Below are 21,777 nucleotides of genomic sequence, written 5' to 3'. Positions count from 1 at the left end.
TCAACAAGTTTGCAAATGGAGTTGATGTGTTACCTGATAGGTTGGTTGCGATGTTTGCTTTTTAAGTGAAACCTGCCCATGCATTAATTATTATCAGTAATCTTAAGTTTATTGAGGTGAACAAAAACGTCGTGTGTATCACCCCATCTTTTGGCGATTTCCATAACTTATTGCAAAAGTTTTATTGATCACTATTAATGATAAACGCAAGCTCCATGAAATACGCGAGAATGTGAAGGCGCCTTTGATTAAATGAAATCATGTACAAATGTGCGTTGTGCAAACTAGGAAATGACAAAGTTAAACCTTCCTACAAGTAGGCTATAGCCTATAGTAGGATGGTTTAGTTTTGTGTGCATGGATTTGCTCTTAAATAAAATTCTTCAAAGATGTCAGCTATTGCATTCAGGAAAATGACAAAGTTTAGGTTCAAGATCCAGCATAGAATTTTTTGCTCAAAGTAGGCAATAGTTTAGTTGCTTTAATGTTTTCTAACTTTTAAACTATAATAGCAGTTAACCTTATCTTAACACGAGCTGTTTTTATGAGGACGTCCCACTCTAGTAGTGAAATACTTCCCAGGAAATATGCTAGAAATGTGAAATTTCTTGACTTTTAGTTTTTGTTCTTTGCAAATTTTCTAAACCTGAACTAGTAATTTTTCTACTATCCTGCCCTTCACAATAAGCATTTCGTCTCAGGTGGCTAGACATCTTCGTGCATTGCTAGATATATATAATTTAATGTAAGTGCAATATAAATCTTAGTGCAATTACTTTTAAATGTAAAAACGCCCAAAAATGCCTTATATTTATGAGCAAAAGTAGTATTTTGTTTAGTTTAGCATTACTTTATATTATAATTCAAAAATTTCAATTTTGAAGCTATTTTTTGGAAAAGTAGAATAAAAACCGACTTTCTGACGTCTTTTTATCTCAAACACTTTATTTCAATAGATTTGTTGCGTAAAAGTTTAATTTTTATACGCACAATACACATGGCTATTATCTTGTAAAGTATTTTGGTTCTGTGATTTTCATAGCTCCGGTTATTAGCGATTAATTAGCACGGTGCTAAGATAGTTCGTGACGTACTTTCCTCGTGCAAAAACAGCTCATATTAAGATAGGGTTAAGGAGAGACATTCAAAAGAGAACAGACCGAACGACTTAAAAACAAGAAGGTAAAATTGACGACGGAAGAATGTCGCTTTTCTGATACCCATTAAACTAAACTGGTTAGTGTTAGACAAGATAAGTATTTTTCAATTTCCCGAATAAGAGTTTGTAACTTTTATTAACAAAAAATATATTTAACACTACATTTAACTTGTGTAATTTTGTAAGCAATCATACCCTAGACAGAAGCCTTAAATTATCCACTTGTAACTAGAGACTAAGAGTCTCTCAATAAGCTAAAAACAGAACAATGAGCAAAAGCCTACACCAAAACACAGATTCCTCAAAAAGCCTACAGGCTCTCCAATCTTGGACGCTTTTGTGCAAAGTCGAAAACCTCTGCTCATACAATCTATGTGTTACAGTTTGCCCATGACCATGCCACACCTGCTCGAACTCATAATGGTTTCCAAACGATAATAAACACATACAAAGATTCTTATGAGCCTTTTGAAACAGAGGTTCACATTAGCAAAACTAGGATAATAATCAACCAATCGCTAGCCTATTACACCTCCCAGGTGATCAATATCAACAAAAGACCTCTGGTGAAGTAGACTAGAGTTTTTATTCTTCTACCTTGGTAGCATACTATCAGCATGTGCAAAGGATATTGAACATCGCATAAAAGCATTGTACTGTATTGTGCCTGTGGAAGATTTAACCATCGCGTTTTCAACAACCGGGTTACATCTATTCTGACAAAAGTTATTGTCTTCCCGGCAGTCGTTCTATCCACCCTTCTCTATACTTGTGAAACCTGGACATTATACCGCCGTGATTCAAATGTCTTGGAAATTTTCAGCAGAGAAAACTGAGGCAAATACTAGGCACTCGTTGAGAGGACCGGCTCACCAACCAAACCAGTCTCGATCATGCTAGGTTGCCCACTCTAGAAGCCACTATATTAATACACAACCTCAGCTGGACAGGACATGTCGTGCGGATAGACCTAACGAGGGTCCTTGACATGAAAAAAAAATGGAACACTAAAACTGAGATATAAAGATCATCTAAAAGTCTTCCTTAATTAAGCCATCATTGATCTGGAATCGTGGAAACAACTTGTCGGTGACAGATCAATCTAGAGAAAGAAGGATGGCACAAAATTGAAAAACAAAATAAAATAAAACAGGAATTAGAAGATTCTGGATAAACGAAACATCAGAATATAAAGTTAAATGAACCACGTTTCCCACCATACAATGTGACTTTGCCCACGTCTATTCTACCACAGATTCGGCCTCCAAAGCCTAATCCAACATCACCCTCCAAAACCACATACGACAACTTGAAAAAAAAACACTATTCGGACACGGGCTGAAGCCGATGAGGCCTTTACTGCACTCGGGGATAAGAAATTCTTATCGAAAATCGATCTCCTTGGGCTTAACCCTATTTCCTGTGGGGGGGGGGGTCAGTGGGGACTTGGTACTTTTCAAAGCAATGTCATTTAAGAACTACGCGATCCACAGCTTTGAAATTTCTTGACTTTTCCTAAAAATTATTGAAGTATTTATTCCACTTTAAATGACGTTGCTATTGTCTATAGTTTTAGAGATATGGCATGATTTTTATAACATTCTCTAATATTTTAGCTAGCTACTAGCTAGCCCTTTTGTTTTCAAATTATACGGATTAATAGGATTACTGAGCGCTGCCGTGCGTGGAACTGCGACGCAGATATCTCATGAGTTGGTTTTGTTGTAAAGCTTTCAACCGTAATGATTACGCCTTTTGTTTGCAAACTCGAGTTTTGAGTTGCTTTGATTAATCTTTTAATTACATCTGAGTTGCTTTGAAATTATCAGAGAGCATCCGATAAGCTATCCTGAAAAAAATGTAATTTTACGTTGTTTTCTATGGCCAATACATTTTGTTTCTAACTTATAACAAGAAGCAGTAGGAAAATTCTTGACAAAACTCTGTTCGTCGTCGTCGTCGTCTGAGCTTCTGGGGCCGAGGGTCTATCCTTTTACCACCCCAGATTCACGATGTTCCCGGACTACACTGGAAGGCTGCTAGAGAGCAGCCAGTCTTTAGTTTCATCATCCATGACGCGCAGACCTTCCACTCCGTTAGGTGGCTTGAAGATGGTACAGTCATTGATGATGTGGTCTGCGGTCTGAACGTGAATGTGGTGCCGAGGAAAACTCTGTTTATCTCATAAAACAAATAGACGTATGTGGTAAGTTTCTTGATTTCTTGTCGGAAAGCAAGAAGTGCGTTCTTGACCCGCCAATAAACTTTTGCATGTACATGAACACTTATATTCACATGAATATTTATGGATGTTGTGAAAATGTTTTATGAAAACGAGAGATTGATTGATACTGAAAAGAACTTGACACAGACTATCTAAACTGCTTGGCTTTTGTGGAAAAACACGCGCAGCTAAATTATTGTGCTTTGACAAGCATTGTGCATATTGTATCATCACTGAATCTTTACCTAAATGGTAATTTTGCAGTTGCTTGAGAGATTACAAAATTATTTTTTTATACGAGGATTGAAAAGTTTTGATATATCTCAGCAGAAACACTATTAGGACCAACGCAATAATTTCAAACTTTTCATTCAAATGTTGGTCTTCAAAAGCTTATTTTCACAAAACGGTGTAGGCCTATATCTTTTTCTCCATAAATTTGGACGTTTGTGTCATTTGGAGCAAAGTTGTTTGTTAGGTTGAAAGAATCTGAAATCAATGCCTCGTTTTTTGTAACGTATCGTAACGTAATCTATCAGTCAGCGCTTATGTGCCTTTTTATTTTCGAATACATTTCCGTAACAAAAGATTGGCTTTTGTAATAACGCCATCAACCATAGAGTTGTATTCTCTGACTGCATCTCAAACGCTATACCATACTCAGCAATTTTTCTAAAGCATTGTTACACAAAATGCATATCTGACAAAACAAGGAAAATATGTTGAATTAAATTATATTTTATACGGATCGTCTTCCTTGTCCTTGAAAAAAAGAAAGAACGATTTTTATCGTTTGGCATAAAAATATGTATATTGAGGTTCACCTTGGTTTGCATACTGAAAACCACCACAAAGAATTGCTTGAAGTGATTTTCGCAGCTATTTGATGCTTTGCGATGATATCAATTATAGTTTCTGTCAGATGAAACCTGTTCAAACTATTTTGTTAAAACTATGGTTCATTCAAGAATATAATACTTTGTAAATATAGCTTACTTCATTTTTGTGTTTTTACTTCGATTTTTTCACAAGCAAGACTTTACACAAAACAAGTTATTTGCAATGTGAGTTGATTGACCATAATAGCCTAAATGGACCAGAAAGCTGTGGCCAAAACTTGATTACTTTTTATCAAAATGTTTGCTCATTGGGAACAGCAATCACTTTGTTTCAAATCAGCAAATCACTTTTTGTCATTGGTTCAACGTCTGTAGACGTCTAAACTAATATACAACAAAATTGGTTTTCTGGGTCTTCGGTTCGGAAAAACATCATTATGATGTATTGTGACGTGGTCTATCAGCCAGCAGTAGTTTATGCGTTTTTTGTTTTTGGATGTGTGTCAATTACAAAAGATGGCTTTTGCAGTAACGCCATCAACCGCAAACTGCATCTAAAATGCTATTTCAAAATTTGAACAGAAAGAAATCTTCTAATGCGTAATAAATAACTTGACACAAAATGCATGTGCAACAAATTAGAAAAAAAATGTAGAAAACGTTATTTTGCAAATCTAGTTAACAACATGAAAAAAACACTTCAATCATTTTGACACAAAATATCAATAACCTTCAATTTTGCCCAAGGAAAACGTCAACACTTTAGTGATTTTTTGTTTTTTTACGACAATAGCACTCGGCCTGAAAAAGATTTTTTTTCTATTTTTTGTATCGTTATGCCACGACTTTGAGTTTGTCATGCTGAACGGGAGTTCCATTTGGCAAACGACCTCTTCTATAGCCTACCAACACGATTTGACTAAACGATTATTATCACTACATTTTGTCACAACTGATTGCAAAATTGTTTCATTCAAAGTGATCATTGTTGGTAAGTATTGAAACTTATCACTTTGGAATGCATCGTGACATAGTTTATCAGTCAGGAGTTTTAGACGCTCTTTGTTTTTGGAGTGCACGATGGCCTAAAATGGAACAAGCTCCTATCGAAGCAAGTCACTACCTTTGGATAGGTTGTTGTTCAAATACCACGTGACACCATTAGGCTACCTTACTTTTCTGTAGGCCTATTCAACCACTACCCAGACAGCAAATCAGACACTTTTTACATCGATTCAACCTCTTTAGACGTTGAAATAATGTTAAAAACGAATAAATAGCTCCCTGAGATGTGCTGTGAAATACAAAGTGTTTCTTGATCATGCATAACCAACTTCGACAGTGTGAATGTGAAAAAAATTTGCTTGATTTAGTTCCAATATCAAGTAATGACTACGTTTGAAAAAGTGTAGACTATAAACATGTGGCTCAAAAAGAACTTGAAATAGTTTTTTTGCGGTAATTTTGTCTCATTCTCTGCAAATGTTGAAACAAAGCAAATTTTTTTTACAAAATCTCCGGCAAAACAATAAGCAAACGCGAGTCGGACGCCAATTACGATTTCATTGAAGCGTGGACGATGTCTCCGCGTAAGAGATTAAAATCGAACACAATGGAATTAACCCGTCACACTCAATTATAAGTTAATTAAGAAGCAATTTCTCAAGTCAAATAAAAAAATATGACCAACCATCAAATTATTTGATTTTTCAAGTTGTGCAGTTGAACAAATTGCAAAAGAGTTTCGATGCTGTGTTGTCAGATGAATTATCAGCATCATGTGAAAATTTGATCGATCTATCTTGCGTAGTTTTTGAGTTACATGAGCTCAAAGTGATTGTGTCGAACCAACCCCCCCGTCCGCAGGTCAACTGGCCAAAAAACGTCACAGGAAAAAGGGTTAATAACTCATTATTTGCATTTTTACAGGGGCAAGACATTTTACAGAGAGGCAATTGTCCTTCTTTGCTCCTCATATCCCCCTTGGTTACGTCACTGATCAAAAAACAGGGAGATTCGACAAATAAAAATTATGCTATTTTCTTGTTGTGCTGTCAGTTTTCAGAAATAAAATCGTTTGTGTATTGTAGGTTAAATTGTGTTAACGATATTTTACGTCCTTTTAAAGTTAAGCAACGTTATTTATTGGTTACAAACCTCTGTTACTAATGGTCCACCACTGTCTCCAGTGCACGTGTCGACAATACGCCCTGGTCTTCCACTAGTAGCGCATAACATTGAGTTGGTGTATGGTATAGCTCCCCATGCGCCCCACCTTCCACGAAGCCAATCGTCTGTGACTGTAGAACAACTGAAACAAATAAGTTCAGTGAAATAAAGATATTACTGTAATACTTTGAATAATTCTAAAGAGTATAGTAATCATGTTTGAGTTGATGATGTAATCTAGTTTTATATCAAAAGCCAACGCAATTGCGATTCTGACAATAGGCCTGCAATACACAATTCTCCGTTTCTACAAAACATTTTCTCGCCTAACATCAATCAGTTCATAGATAACAATAATGAAAACCGTTAAGTATTGTTAAAGTCTCGAAAAGCAAAAGCCTAGGAAGCAGCTACTAAATTAAATTTGGTAATGAGACAATACAGAAAGCAAAACTTTACAAACAAAAACTTTTAAGGTGATCTGCTACCTCTCACTGAGATAATCAGAAAACGAATACTACAGCTGGCAGGTCACTGCTTTAGAAGTCAACAGGAAATTAGTGGTATTATTCTTTTTGGAATCAAACTATGGCACTAGGAATGAGGATCAACAGGCAAAAGTCTTTCTTCATCAATTAGAACAAGACACTACAGTACAGAAATATAAACTTTAAAATTTGATGATGTAAGAGATGTTTGGAGAAGCTATGTTGATGGTGTCCTTGATGATGATGAAGCAATGGTATGGGATGGAAAAAAAAAATAGCTTATTTGTAACAAAGAATATCTCTCCAAATTTAACCCTATCTTAGCACGAGCTGTTTTCGCACGCGGAAAGTACGTCACGAGCTATCTTATTCCAGTGATAATTAATCGCAAATAACGGCAGCTATGAAAATCACAGAGCCAAAATATTTTAAAAGATAATAGCCATGTGTATTGTGCGTATAGAAATTATTTTTTTTCCATTAAATTTATTAAAACAAAGTGTTTAACCGTATTCAGACTGGGCTCTCAAGGGATTCCTTGAGTTGGGGGGGCATAAAGCGCCAGCGGTTTTTGAACGTTTGTTACGCCTTTGATAGGCATGGTGTCACTTACATATTTTGCCAAGTGAAAGAAAATTTATCTGACTTTCCACAAAATTTAAACTTGTCTTCGAATCATGTGTATATCTACAGCTGTTATGGATTTACTAGACAGCAGTCAAATTGGCAAAGTTAGATGTAAATTATAATAAAGAAATAAGGCTTGTTTTGCTTGAGATAATGACGTCACTGTAATCCCGAGTGCGCTCTGTCTCTCACACTAACAACCGTTACGGCTCATCAACTGCAGAGAATCTACTTATTCTGTAATTATCCACTATCCAGCAGGCAAAAGTGCGACATTATTATATCGACTCAACGTTTGACCACAGTGCTTAGACGTGAAAATTGTTTATTTTTCTTCAGTTTCTTAGGAAAGATGCGAAGATCGGAAACAACTATTGCTTGAGAAGTAAGCAGATTTCCGTGGATATTTGCTTCATTTTCCCAATTTCACATTACAGGTATATCTAAAGACGAAAAACTGATATAGACAAAGCAACCAAACTTTGAAGTAGGTTATTCCAGGAAAAATATGTCCGCCGACAAAATTGGTTATATTTACGTAAATTCAACAACTAAGGACGTTGAAATCTGGCAATGTTGAGCATACCCAACCACTTGGAATCAAATCCCATTGAACTTGAATAATAAATTGTATTTGCTTATAGCTTGACAATGCCGCAATGCTTAGTCACTGATGATATCCGTCAGCCAATCTTCATGTTTTTACACCTAATAGCGGTCGCTAATCGTTGAATCGACGAAATAACAGCGCAGTTTTGTCGGCTAAAATATTAATGAATAAAAATGGTTGCCGATGCTGCATAAATTGTGGAAAAAAACATCAAAAATCGACTTACAAATATTCGACTTTTAAAATTGAACGATTGCGAAATGAAACAATTTTACTATCAAAAAATCATCAATTTCGACTATCCGGTTTTGTCCATGTAAACTACTCTATTCCCAGCTTGTAATGCCACACTTTTCGCTTTGATTTATTGTGCAATGATGTTCAATCAGCGTAAAATAATGGTTTTGTTTCAGTCACAGACAGAAGCAACTGTATGCAATTTACGCCAGACTCAAATCGGTAATTGATATCATGCAGTATCTTCTTCACAACTAATCAAATTACACGCGCGATAACCTCATTAGGCGACTCGGCTTGGCGGCTTGGCGCCTTTGAATAGATAATCGTTGATCTGTCACTCTTTTTATAAAAGAAACCAACCAGGCGCAATCTGTTCTCACTCCAGGAGCAAATCAACGAAATATTTCAAGGCAGGCGCGGATCTAGGAGTTTTTTTCGGGGGGGGCCAGAAAATATGAAAAGCAATTAAACAGAAAGAAAAAGATAAAGCATATATGAACAATGATACTACGACAGTAGCGTAGCCAGGAATTTTGAAAGGGGGGGTTTTGACGGCCGGCGGGGGGTCTGGGGGGCAGCCCCCAGAAAATTTTGAAAAATTACTTTGAATTTGGTGCATTCTGAGAGCATTTTCAACAAAAATGTGGGTATAAATATTCTTATAAAATGGTGCTGTCTGGTGGCATAGCAAAAGGATAAGATCATGTTTTCTTCGGATTTTTCGGTAATAAACCTAAATCTCTATGTTTTCTTGTTGCTAATTCCTGGCTGAGATATTTGAATGTTTGGTATTGGCAAAACTCGCTCTTTTAAAGCAGTTTCGTTTAAAATTAGGAAAACTTTGTTTAAGAGACATAGATACTGAAAGCTTCATTCTCAATATCGTGATGTCACACGCGTGCCAAGGGGGGGGGGGGGTTGTAACTCCCCCCCCCCCTTGGTTACGCCACTATACCACTATACTACGACATATACGATATGCCATAAAATAAAATAGACATAAAAAGAAACAGCCATTTCATCAATTGTGAATGTTTGAAAAATACATTTTGCATGAATAAAAACTGCTAAGCATGCAAAGTAAACTTGAAATCTGGTTTAAAACCCTGTATGCAGTGTCCATGACCAATTGGATGTTTGTATGTTTGCAAGCATAGACGGCAATTGATTGAAATTATAATGAAGGCTAAAAACTATAAAACAGCCATTCAAGGTTTCAGATTGTTTCAACTGACGTCATTTGGTTCAGCATTGGTTTCAGCTGAGTCAGCACCAACAAATGTTGCTATTAAAATGCATTTACAGTTGTATAACGGAATAAAGGAGTCTGATCGATGCATGATTTTAACCATAATAATAACAAAAAATTACCCCCCCCCCAGATAAGTTAAGTCCGCTTTGGGACTAATATCAGCTGTTTAGACGTACCGTACATCAAACGATTTGATGTGGATACAGAGAATTTCAACAATAATTCCTCACAACATTTCGGGGGGGGCCCGGGCTCCCTGGGCCCCCCCATAAATCCGCGCCTGTTTCAAGGTACATGCTAAAAACGGTAAAATATCTCCCAAACCGAATCAGGTATAGCCACGAAACTTTAACTACGTTTAGCCAAGTAATATTTAGGAAAAGTCAAGAAATTTTAGCTAAATAGCACGTACTGTATGTCCATTAACCCTTTGCTTTTCAACGTTTTTTTGGAAGTTAACTACTCAAAGGGGGGCCGTTTTTGGATCAAATTCAATCAGTTGTTACGTGTGATCCGCTGGTGCTATTTCAACAGAAGTTGCACTGGTGTGAAAAAAAATCATTTGTCTAAAAGTTTAAAAAGTCATTACTCTAAAATTTCATATGTTAAACTTGATATTTCAATTTTTGCAAAGGAACCCAAAAACGACAATTTTGACTTATCTTGCCGCTATGTAATTACCGTGCTAATCCGATTTCGTGCAAAGTTTTGTAGAACAAAGAGCTTGATCGGCCGCACGAAGTGTGTGTGCGGTGTGCATACTCAATGCATTGATAAAAATTTACGACTTGCGAGCAAATCTTATTGTAGGCTACTCATTAATTCTAAAATAGTTACAATCAGAGTAATATTGTTACACGAATTTGAAAAAAACAAAACTGCGTTAGTTGTTTTATATTTTTGTCCTAAACTAATGCATTCCGAAACTCATGGCCAGCTTCTAGTTTTATGGAACCAAACTCTTCATAAGTAACACCTTAGCCTACTTGAATAGCTGTTTACATCTTCGTTTGTGTATTTTAGGTCTACACTCTACAATATTGAATTTGTAGTATGAACATTTTTAGTAGAGAGAAGACAATTGAACAAGCTGTTGAAATTATCTGAAATTTCTAAACTCAAATTAGGCGCTTTTGGAATTGTGGATTTGTGTCAAGTCGCATCACAAATATCATGCAGGCCACATCATAAGTTATTTCGCTTACCGGTGTTTATAAACATGACTCATGAATTACATCCACTAAAAATGCAGCATTTACAATTTACATCAACAAAGCTAAGTTCGAAGCTCACTTTTTACTGAAGATTGTGTCAATCAATTTGAAAATGCATTTTTAGTCCGCCAGCGTCGAAAAAATGCAGCAGCGAAGTAAGGATCATGGGTAAACAAAAGAAATGTGAAATAAACCCGCAATCAGCAAACCTACATTAATTTAACGTTTACAAATGTTGAATCAATGTAAAAGGACTGAATTGCTGACTGGGTCGTTATTGTTTGAAAGACAAAAAAAGGCGTAAAGGCGACAAAACGATACAAGAGCAAGGCAGCGATTATGTTTCTGGCCAAAAAAAAATTAACTTTTCACTTCAAAGATAAAAATGATTACAACGAAGCTTCAAAATTTGTCTTAAAAATATTGCAGAGATACAATAAACATAATCATTTTGTGCCAGATTGTGAGAAGACTTTCTAGATTCTTTCCAAATATTTGCAGGATTACAAATTATTTTCTATAACTTTATATTGCCGAAAAATGGCTTCTTGGTTGAAAAAACGTGGCTACAATTCTATAAATAATTCTTAGGCCTACTACATTGAAGTAATGATATGTTTTTTTTTGATTTTTTCTGATGACGTTTTACAACATCCGAAAAGTAAAAATAATGATGAATAATTTCACATAACCATGGTTTGTAAACGCTTCACAAAAATTGTTGCATAGACTTTACTGTTAGACGTAAAACGTTTGTAAAAGAAAACTGTCGGGTTACGTATTTATAATGTTTATTGCGCTGTTATCGAGTTATAAACTGCCTTTGTTGTCTACCTTTGTGGTTGCCGACCAGCTTAGAGCAGCATGCAAACTACGCGTTTATGGCATTTGCATCGTGTTATGATTCCGGCAAATTTCCCACAAGGTCTTTGTTTTTAATCGTGATATTTTTGTGCCTTTTCTGTCCTAAACTTAAAGTCACTGTGCTCTACAATCCACATCGCTTTTTAGACTCAGTGTTCATTGAAAATCTTTTGTGTGGTGCATCATTTCAAGTAGTATCTTCCCCTGAACTGTTACACAAACCGACCAGAACCAGGTTGATTTGGAATATTATAGCCGTTGAGTGGCCGTTATTGTACAGTATTTGTGGATTTATTAGATGTCTGACTAGATTCATGCCAAAGTCGAGCAAATTCTGCTTTCGGGATCCCTGCGGTTACTTACTGTATTTTTTGTTGATAAGTTTAGGCAGCATTTTTCCAAGATAAATGAAGACATCGGTATTGTTCGTCACTTAGATTTAGTTTTCTCAGCATTGTTTATTCATTCTTTGATCCATTAGTTTATCCCACTTTTGGTATAATCGGATCGATTATAAATGGCGGGTCTTCACAATAGCCGGCCTCTTATACATTGGCTCAACGTATTCAGATGTTGAATCAATGATCAAGAAAGCTGATCTGTTGTTTGTCTTATGTTACGCCGAGCATTATGCCTCATCTACATTACAAAATATTTTGTAGTGAGGACTAGGCATTATCATTTTTATTTTGCGCTCTTTGAAACAACACACAATGCACCGTGAAACAAAAATGCAACATATAACAGCAAGTAGGCGACATAAAGCCGCTAAGGGACATGCAGTCATCGAGTAAGCTGCTACGTGATCTCATAATTTTGAGTATACAAAATCTCACAATTACTGTTTGCAAAAACGCCAATTCTTCAGCTTCTTCTAAAAGCATTTGCAGTGATACATTTCCTCAATTGCAAGTTTTGTCAATGAGAGCATTTCCATAGAACGTTTATTTCGAAACTAGGTTTTTCGTGTCGATAACTAAGGGAAGATTTCTTATTGTGACGTTTTTTATTCGTCAATGGATATTTGCTGGTTGAAACAACTGTTTTGAATAGTTTGTGGCCTACATAGCATACTATTTTGATCGTGGATTGCTATTCTTCGTAGAGCTGATAACGCAAAAAACGTTTGCTATTATTTTTTCTAATTAACAACTTTGTGATCACTGGCGTTTTCTTTGTAGCATAAGAAATAACGCGCTTTGCGTTATTGAGGTCAAACCAAACAATGGAAAACAAGAAGATGTTTCTCTCTGCTCGCGCATATCGATGCACGAAGCAATCATGAGCTTATGGCTTGTTATCGCAATGTAATCCATTTCACGCTTTGCTGGAAGTTAGCTAAAAATAGCAAAAATTTACCAAAATTTTGAATTTACAAAAAAACTACACAACTTTCAGCATCAAATTTAATATCATCAGATCCGCTTGGCAATTTTAGGAAAATTCAAGAAAAACCAAGTGCATGGCGTCACTGTGCTTCAAGTAATCAAAGGAAATATGAGGGTGGGGCCAAATCTGGCCTCCCTTTGAAGAGCAAAGTGTTAAAATACAATCGTTTAAAATTTTCGCGGGCAGATTATGCCAGCCCCAGTCTTAATACGGTTAAGATGAAAAATGTCAGAAAGTCAGTTTTTATTTTAATTTCCCAAACATAGCTTCAAAATTGACTGTTCGAAAGCATTTTTTTGAATTATAACATAGAGTAATGCTAAACTAAACAAAAAAATACTTTTGATCATAAATATATGGCACTTTTGGGCATGTTTACATTTCAAAGTAATTGCACTAACTTTTAATAGCTATAGTGCACTACATTATAACTCTAGCTACAATGTAGGTGGTTTCATGAAAATGTCTAGCCACCTGAGAGGAAATGTTAATTGTAAAGGGTAGGAAGGTAGAAATATGACCAGTGTAGGTTTAGAAATTTTGCAAAGAATAAAAACTAAAAGTCAAGAAACTTCACATTTCTAGCATATTTCCTTCTGGGAAATATTTCACTGCTAGAGTAGGGCGTCCACAAAAAGCCCCGTGTCGCTACAAATAGGGTTATTATATCGTCCAATTATTTTGATACATAATATTATTTGATAGCTTGGGCCCTTACAAATTGCCATGTTTGATATTGTGCAATCCTTGTTGTAAAAAGTCGCTTGTCTGATCCGCATTTCTTCCATCTTCATGTGTTTGAATTGATGTTATTCCAAAACCGGTTGAAACTGCTAGAACAGTATCTAGTCTGCCTTTGTTCAGCAGAAAGTTGGCTGCAAATGATGCACAAAACTTAACAATACTACAATTTGAGCTAAACACATTAACATGATTACTGAAAAGTTTAATGCTCACTATTTTTTCTCACAAAAACAAATATTTAAAAAAATAGTCGTTAAGATTTTGTATAACTAAATAAAGCACGCTCAGAAACATATTGTAGGATGTTAACCAAATTACAAAAAAAAATCCCAGAAAGATATTTAACAATTCAAAATACACTTTTAGAACTAACTCAAAACATCAAAAATGTGACTTCTCAGTAGTTTTTAAACGATGGTCATAAATTCAAGGATCACTGAGGTAATTCACTTGCATTGTCCGCCCTGATAGCGCAGTTGGTGAGCGCGTGACTTCGTGAAAGAAGAAGCAGCGCTACTTCGACTCTAGGGGTGTGCGCTTTAGCAACGCATTCTCAAGACTGCATTATATTCAGCGACGCCTAATGGATGGAACAATTTCTGGCAACAACACTTTAACTATCGGAAAAACTTCACTTTGTCAATTTCGGAAACCAGTCTTGGGTCAAAAGCCTCTACAAGAATGCGAAACTACCAGGAATAATTTATCAAGGCTTTGTCCATCAGAGAAAAAAAATTCATAATTATTATATTTCAATTCGCCTATCATCGGCTCAATTTTAGTTTTTATACATGAATCAATTTTTTTTATAAAGCTCTTTTTCCCTTAATATTATTTTCCAACCATACTTTCAATTCTGCATTTATTTTCTTCTGTTTCATTTCCAGACATCTTTCCATCTCTTAAGAGTTGTTCTCTCACACAATTCCCATCCATACAAGGAAGGCAGACTGGTCTGATGGAGTCAGTGTAGTTCAACCAATCTCGCATCCCAGTTGGTACAAAACTCCGTCCATCTTGTTTGTATTCAAGCCCTATTTCAATCTTTCCAAAATAATTAAAAAAAACAATTTTGTAAACCAACTATTGGATGTGATTCAAGCCCCAATCGAATAAAAATAAAAGACGCGATACTCGCGTTTCACCCTTGTTTGGTGCTGCATAGCCGTGTGTCTTAAATGGGAATCTACATACGATCATACAGCATATCAATTACACAGAAGATCTTTCGTGCATACCAAAGCGATGTCATAATCAAATGCGCTGTGAACGTCGTAAGAAGGATGTATTATGATTCTTTTGGCTGTGTAAGCTTTCACTTTAGATGGTAGAAGATGATTTCTTTGGTTAGGACGTTGATAAATTCCTGAAATAATGATAAATTTTTTTAAAAACACACCCACTTGCTTTCGATGAGTGTCAAACCCGCGCCCCTCTTGACGGCATGCAGTGACCCACATCACTAGGCTAAGCAGCTGACAAGTTAGAAAACACATCAACAAAAGTTTTGGCTTGTGGCTGAAATCAATGTCATCGGTTGTTTTATTTACTAAGTAGACTATCATATCAACAAAGCCAAAAAGACAACTTAGCGATTCATATATTAAGATATTATCTGTTTCTTGGAACTAAGTAAAAATTGCAATCACAATCAAAAGATTATGTAGAAGAGCATTCTAGCTAACATGCAGTAAAATGATTCATAAAAACATCTTGACACCCAAAAATTTTGTGTTTACTCAATTGCAAGACAACATAGAAAAAGATAACAAAATAGTGTTAAAGCTTACAGGGCATTGCCTTACAGTTAGTGAGAAATCTTAAACTTTCTGGTAAATAAAACTAAGGCATAAACATTTCTCCACAAGCTAGATGAAGCATTGAAGTGCAGACAAGTGAACTACAGTACCAAGGGCGCTGAAGACAGACATTCGGATAAACTGCGTTGATGATTTCTTGGTGCGGCCGAGTGGATGATGGTTAATGTATCAACTCAAAAATTTTACTTTATTAAACGCACTAACCAAAAGTCAATAAATACTTGGTTTTGTCAATTTTGCCAAACGAATGGGCTGCAGTGAGGACCCATTTGTTGTTTATTAAGCTTCCTCCTCCGCGGATGTTGTCATTGGAATAAGCCTGTAGAAATATAATTAAACATTTTTCTTCTCACTATCCAAGGATAAAAGAAAACCAGGAATGATACGCTTTTAAATGTTTTTATTTCTACATTATTAGGTTACGGCTACGCCACTCTGACACTTAATTCGGTTTGAAAGTGTTAATATTGTTATTACAATATAATAAACAGTGGTGTAATTTCAGGTGCTCACAAAACACCTGTTAAGATTAGAGCAACTTTTTTTTTTATTTACCAGACTGTTGTGATCCCCAAAGTATTTTTTAAAATCAGTTTGCGTGCCCTTTAGAAATCTTCATAAATTTATTAATTATAGTTGACTAAATTTTCACCTGTTTTCTTCAAAAATTTAAAGTGGTATTTTTCTCTCTTTTTAACTCTAGACTTTTTAATATTTCTTTCTCTATTCTAATGGGTGGCAGTAAACATTCGTGGGGTAATAAATAAAGAACCTTCAAAATGGAAAAAAAAAACGGTCCATGCTTTAACATAGGAAAAGGTGTTTAAGAAAGAATTTAAACAACTACTACGTCATGTGTCATTACCAATATCTTGGTAAAAAAAAAAAGTTACAAATTTGATCAGCTGCTGGTAGAAACATGGAAACTCGGTATGGCGAGCGATACTTTTTTAAGCCAAATACCTTCGTGATGTTAGCCTAAAGTTTAATTTGTGAAAATATTAGTTTTACTTTGTAGACTAAAAATTGGTTGCAGTTTGTAGTATTGACGCAAATTTTTTTGAACGTTAGCCTAACAATAGTTAGACTTGGTGCTTCTGCATTCTGAAGCCTAAGTTTTAATATCTGACTGCTGAAAGTTTGATACGGTTCTTTTTACCAGTGACGTATAAACCATGTGTTTAGATTGTTTGAACGAACACTTACAGAAATCAAGGAAACAATAATTTTTATTTTTCTCATTTACTTTTGATTGCTTGAATTTCCCTTTCACTTCTGTTAAACCAGTGCAATTCTTATCTTCGGTACAGTAACTGACAAATGTTATCGCACAAAGCTCAGTATTTTTAATTTGGCAGCGCTCAGTAGCTTTCATTATGTAAAACTTCAAGTTTTTCAAACAATTTAAAATTTAAACATTGTGGCGTCATTTTGGTTTTTGAAATCTGGTTGTCGGACCACTCGGCATGCGGCAACTCAACAACGTTTCAGATACTGCCAAGTCAACAAATCACTTGCTCTGTCATTGCTTGTCAAACTCATTTTGCTAACTTGTGACATTCCAAGTTTCTTCATTTACCAATTTTAGCCACTTGCCTAAATGTTGTTAGTTCAGTTGTCACTTGACGCTTGCTTAGTTTACAACTGCTGACTTCTAGGAGACTTGAAATATAGGCTTTGCTGATTTTCCGTCTGGTGCCGGACAAATAATTTGTTTGTGACGATACAGTTGCTGGCATATGTTGAAGGCATATGTCTGATGCCATCAGTGTTGCGAAATAAGATCGAAAATTGAGCTTGTATACAGTAGAATGGTTTCAGGCTTTTTTATTACAGGAAAAAGTTTAGTTATACTTTGAACCGGATCATATTAGGTTTACTAATTAGGTGGGTTTTACCATTGACTTGTTAAGTGGAAACTAATGCAAATGTTCATGTTTGAATCTTGCTGAAAATGTGAACACCCAACCAAATAGTAACGGTACACCGCCGATAGAGCATTTTCATGTCCTTTAGCCTAATACTTGAAAGACATAAAAAGTATCTTTTGTCAGATTTATTGATCTCAATATTTTTAAAGCAGATTTATCGATAGATGGGACTCGAAACTCGGTTTTTCCAACCATACTAGAAGGGTCTATCGTCAACTTATATATTGTTTTTATTCGTTTGTTATCTTGCTTTTAACAAACAACCTTAAATTTCGTTAAAACTAACTTAACCACTTCTACAGCATTTAACTTATAAAGCAAAGTGACCTCAAAAGGTTAAGCATATTTTTTCACAACAAACTGGTACCATGCATAAAAATACACGATCGACTGGATTGGCAAGAACAGGGAAAGGCTTTTTCAAAGCAGTGGGCTACCACAGACTGAATATGATGATGATTACACAAAGAGTACATAACGCAAATAAAATAAACTCAAACGTTTTGACACGAACTTGTGTCTTCATTAAGAATTACTTTACATCTGCAAAACAGCGAGAACCTTGAAGATATATCTGATTATGCATTATAACTGCAAACGATGCTGTGGACTGAAGAGCACAAACTCAACAAGTGGTACACGAATGATTACGCGTAAATAACACGGCGAAAAACAGATCACATGAGGTGAAAAAAGAAAGTATGTGATAGCAATTAGAACACACACAAAAAGAAGGACGAGCCACAGGCAAATAACTGCCTGTTTCGTGACGGATTATTACGCTTGATTCTGAGGGCTTCCATGATCTTTGTCTGGTATTCCGATCTGCCTCGAAAGATGATTTTGAATTGGTCAATCCAAACATAGTTTATTTTGTTTATGTTGTATATTCTTTATGTAATAAAATGAAATATGCTAAACCCCTTGAACTAACTTGTTTTTTTTTATGTCTGTGGAATAGCAAAGCGAACTCTTTAGTAGTGTTGTCAACCGGGCAGCGTACGCGGCCGCGTACGCGGTGACGTCGCCGCGCCGCGCGGGCACCGCGTAGAAATGTTGACTGTGCCAACCGCGCCGCGCGGGCACCGCGCGGACAAATAATGAAGAACAAAACTGAAAAAAAATTTTTTTTGGTAACATGGTTAAACAAACTTTTCAAGCTTGAACTCACTGTATCATTGAACATTCCAGTGGGATAACTGTTCTAGCGAGTTTATAACAGGTTCAGGTTGTGGAAATTTGGTAAATCCAAAGAAAAGCATCATGAAAAATGCGTTGCCAGATGAATTATTTTGCCAAATTTTTAAACTTTTAAACATTTTATCAGAAATAAAATCGCAATTACATAAATTTGGCATATTTAAGACCTTTTAGTAAATCAAAGGTTGTAGAATTAATGAGCCTTGCTCAGCATTACACGTTGGAGAGTTAAAATCAGGATAATAATAAGAAAAAATAGTAAATCTTTTGGAAAATTACAGGGAAATTCATTTATGAGAATCTGGTTACTGGCAACACTCTTCAATGCAATGTTGATTGTTGAGTCCTTGTCAAACCAGTCAGAAAAAATCCTGTTGTCAGTTGTCATTTGTCAGTATTTATTTCAGAATTTTTTTAACCATCACAATGAAAACAATACGTAGCAGAAGTCTAGAAAAAAGTAAATGGGAGGTCTATGAGAATGTAGGAGCTTTTCTTCATTATATTTTATCTGTAAAGTGTAACAGTTATTTCAGAAAGTAGAAAGCTTGTTCTAGCCATATTTGTGCCCAGGGAACTCAGTGACATAACTTTGCTTCTTCCTTTTTCAGATACAGGCACACACATAATTGCGTACCTAATTTTCGATTTTGTAAATTTTCTATTTATCTTTTAATTTTAAATTTAGGAACCTTATTGGATAACACAGTTTATGCAATTAACCTATTTCATCTTGCTATTTAAATAGGCTACAGTAGCAGTAAAAAGTTACCGGTATTCATTTACAGGTGAGAACAACTAATCCAACTTCTGTGGTTGAGTTATTTGAAACTTTTAGTTTCAGATTTTTGCGGTGCGGTGCGGGCGCAGTGTGACATTTTCAGAATTTTTGCGGTGCGGTGCAGTGTGCGGGCAGACATTTGCAGTGCAGTGCGGGTAGCGGGCAGATTTTTCCTGCCCGCGCCATCACTACTCTCTAGCAACGCTTTAACCCAGTGGTTCCCAACCGGGGAGGAACTCCATCCTAGGGAACAATTTAACGAGTTCAGGGGAAGAATTTTATTAATTTGGTCTTTTTGAAAACTTCAAAAGCCTTCGACAAAGTTAATCATCATTTATTGTTTAACCTTATCTTAATACGAGCTGTTTTCTTAAGCGGAAAGTAGGCTACGTCACGGGCTATCTCAGCCTCGTGCAAATTAATCGCTAATAACTGGAGCTATGAAAGTCATAGAGCCAAAATATTTTACAGGATGATAGCAATGTGTATTGTGCGTATAGAAATTAAATTTTTACCCAACAAATTTATTGAAGTAAAGTGTTTGAGATGAAAATACTTCTGAAAATCGGTTTTTATTCTAATTTCCCGAAAAAAGCTTCTAAATAGAATTTTTTGAATTCTAACAAAAAGTAATGCTGAACTAAACAAAAAATTACTTTTTCTCATAAATATAAGGCATTTTTGGTCGTTTCACATTTTCACATTTCAAAGTAATTGCTCTAACATTTATATTGCGCTATCATTAAGTTATGTTAGTTAAGTTAGTTAAATGTCTGTTGTATTTCCAGACGTTTAATATAAAATAAACAATAATAATAATTGTAGCGATAGCCAACCAAGTGTGAAAACCATTTACCTCTTGTTACTTACTGATTCAGTGTATGAAATCAATGCAATATATAGTACGAAAGAAACGCAAAACAATCAACTAAGGAACGTGGTACAGAACGCTCAATTGATTACACGCGCAGTGCGGTGGTAATCAATTCCAACGTCTGTACCAGAAAACGCTGAACGGTGATTATGTAGTGACGCTGGTCACGAGTTACATATATTCAACGTAGATGACGACTATAACACCTCCCCGATAATTTGTTATACACAAACATAAAAAATGAAAAAGACACCGAATTAACAATAAAACTCAAAGTCCGAAACGAGCCGGAGGTCTGCGGCGACGGCTCGACCTTCGTGGGTTGTGTGGCCCGAATTCCGGTACAGTCGGTGTGTCGTCCGAATTCGTTCGGGCTGAGGTGGAGACAGCGGAGGAGTCGATTGTTGGTGCAGGAGTATCTCCCGGCTCCTGGTCCTCCGATGATGCATAGCGAGGTTGCAGTTGGTCCATATGGCGCCTCCACGTCGGACCATGTGGCAGCAGACGTACCAGGAAGATTCGGCTACCCTGTCGCTTAATCACCTCGGCTGGAACCCAACGAGGATCCTGGCTCCGTCGTGGAGTGAATGATAGCGCGTAACAGGGATCTCCCGGTTTGAAATGTCGTTTGGTACCTTCGGAGGCGTCGGTGTTGTGAGGGTTTTGTCGGGGTACCACTTGAGACGGTGTAGGGAGAAGCGTGTCGATCTTGGTTCGAATCTGACGATTGTTGAGTAATTGGCTTGGAGAGTAGCCACTCGGAGTGGGCGTGCGTCGATATTGCTGTAGGAATTCTAAGACGGCCTGCTTCGGGGGTAGGGAAGATTTGCGAAGTGCTTGCTTGAACGTACGTACGAGGCGCTCCGCCGCTCCATTGGTTTCCGGATGGTAAGGTGCACCCGTGATGTGTACCATACCCCTCTCCTTACAGAAAGTTTGAAATTCTGTGGATTTAAAAGTAGTAGCATTATCGGTAACTATAGTATGGGGATAGCCGAAATGAGCTAAATCTTCTTCTAGCAGGTTGATAGTAGCTGTTGAAGATAAAGAAGTAGTAGCATGAATACATGGGTATTTAGAAAAAGCATCAATGCTAAGTAACCAATGGTAACCCATGAATTCTACCGCATGATCTAAATGCAAGCGACTCCGCGGTGCTTCTGGAACCGTCCATGATTGGACCTGGGTTTTAGATTGCGGTTGATATTCGCCACAGGTACTGCACTTGTGACAAAGTTCCGCTATGTCTCGATCGATGTTTGGCCAGTAAACTGAAGTTCTTGCCAACTGCTTCATTCTCTCATGCCAAAATGTTCTTTATGAAGCAACTGAAGGACGGAAGGACGAAGTTT

At 36.4% G+C, this 21,777-nt stretch overlaps 1 protein-coding gene across 1 annotated transcript in view; it reads right to left on the bottom strand.

The window, feature by feature from the left end:
• Nucleotides 1–21,777, bottom strand: part of LOC145768340 (serine protease 38-like) — a 30,873-nt gene that overhangs the window by 1,132 nt on the left and 7,964 nt on the right. The window contains exons 3-7 of the mRNA XM_082579818.1: nucleotides 15,844–15,958; nucleotides 15,058–15,185; nucleotides 14,668–14,863; nucleotides 13,794–13,950; nucleotides 6,380–6,533 (exon numbers count right to left, since the gene is read on the bottom strand). Of these exons, the coding sequence (XP_082435944.1) occupies nucleotides 6,380–6,533; nucleotides 13,794–13,950; nucleotides 14,668–14,863; nucleotides 15,058–15,185; nucleotides 15,844–15,958 (750 nt within the window). The remainder of the gene's footprint in view (nucleotides 1–6,379; nucleotides 6,534–13,793; nucleotides 13,951–14,667; nucleotides 14,864–15,057; nucleotides 15,186–15,843; nucleotides 15,959–21,777) is intronic.

This window comes from Aplidium turbinatum, chromosome 4 (assembly GCF_918807975.1).
Source record: "Aplidium turbinatum chromosome 4, kaAplTurb1.1, whole genome shotgun sequence".
Classification (NCBI taxonomy): Eukaryota; Metazoa; Chordata; class Ascidiacea; order Aplousobranchia; family Polyclinidae; genus Aplidium; species Aplidium turbinatum.
This window is presented reverse-complemented; position numbering and strand designations above follow the sequence as displayed.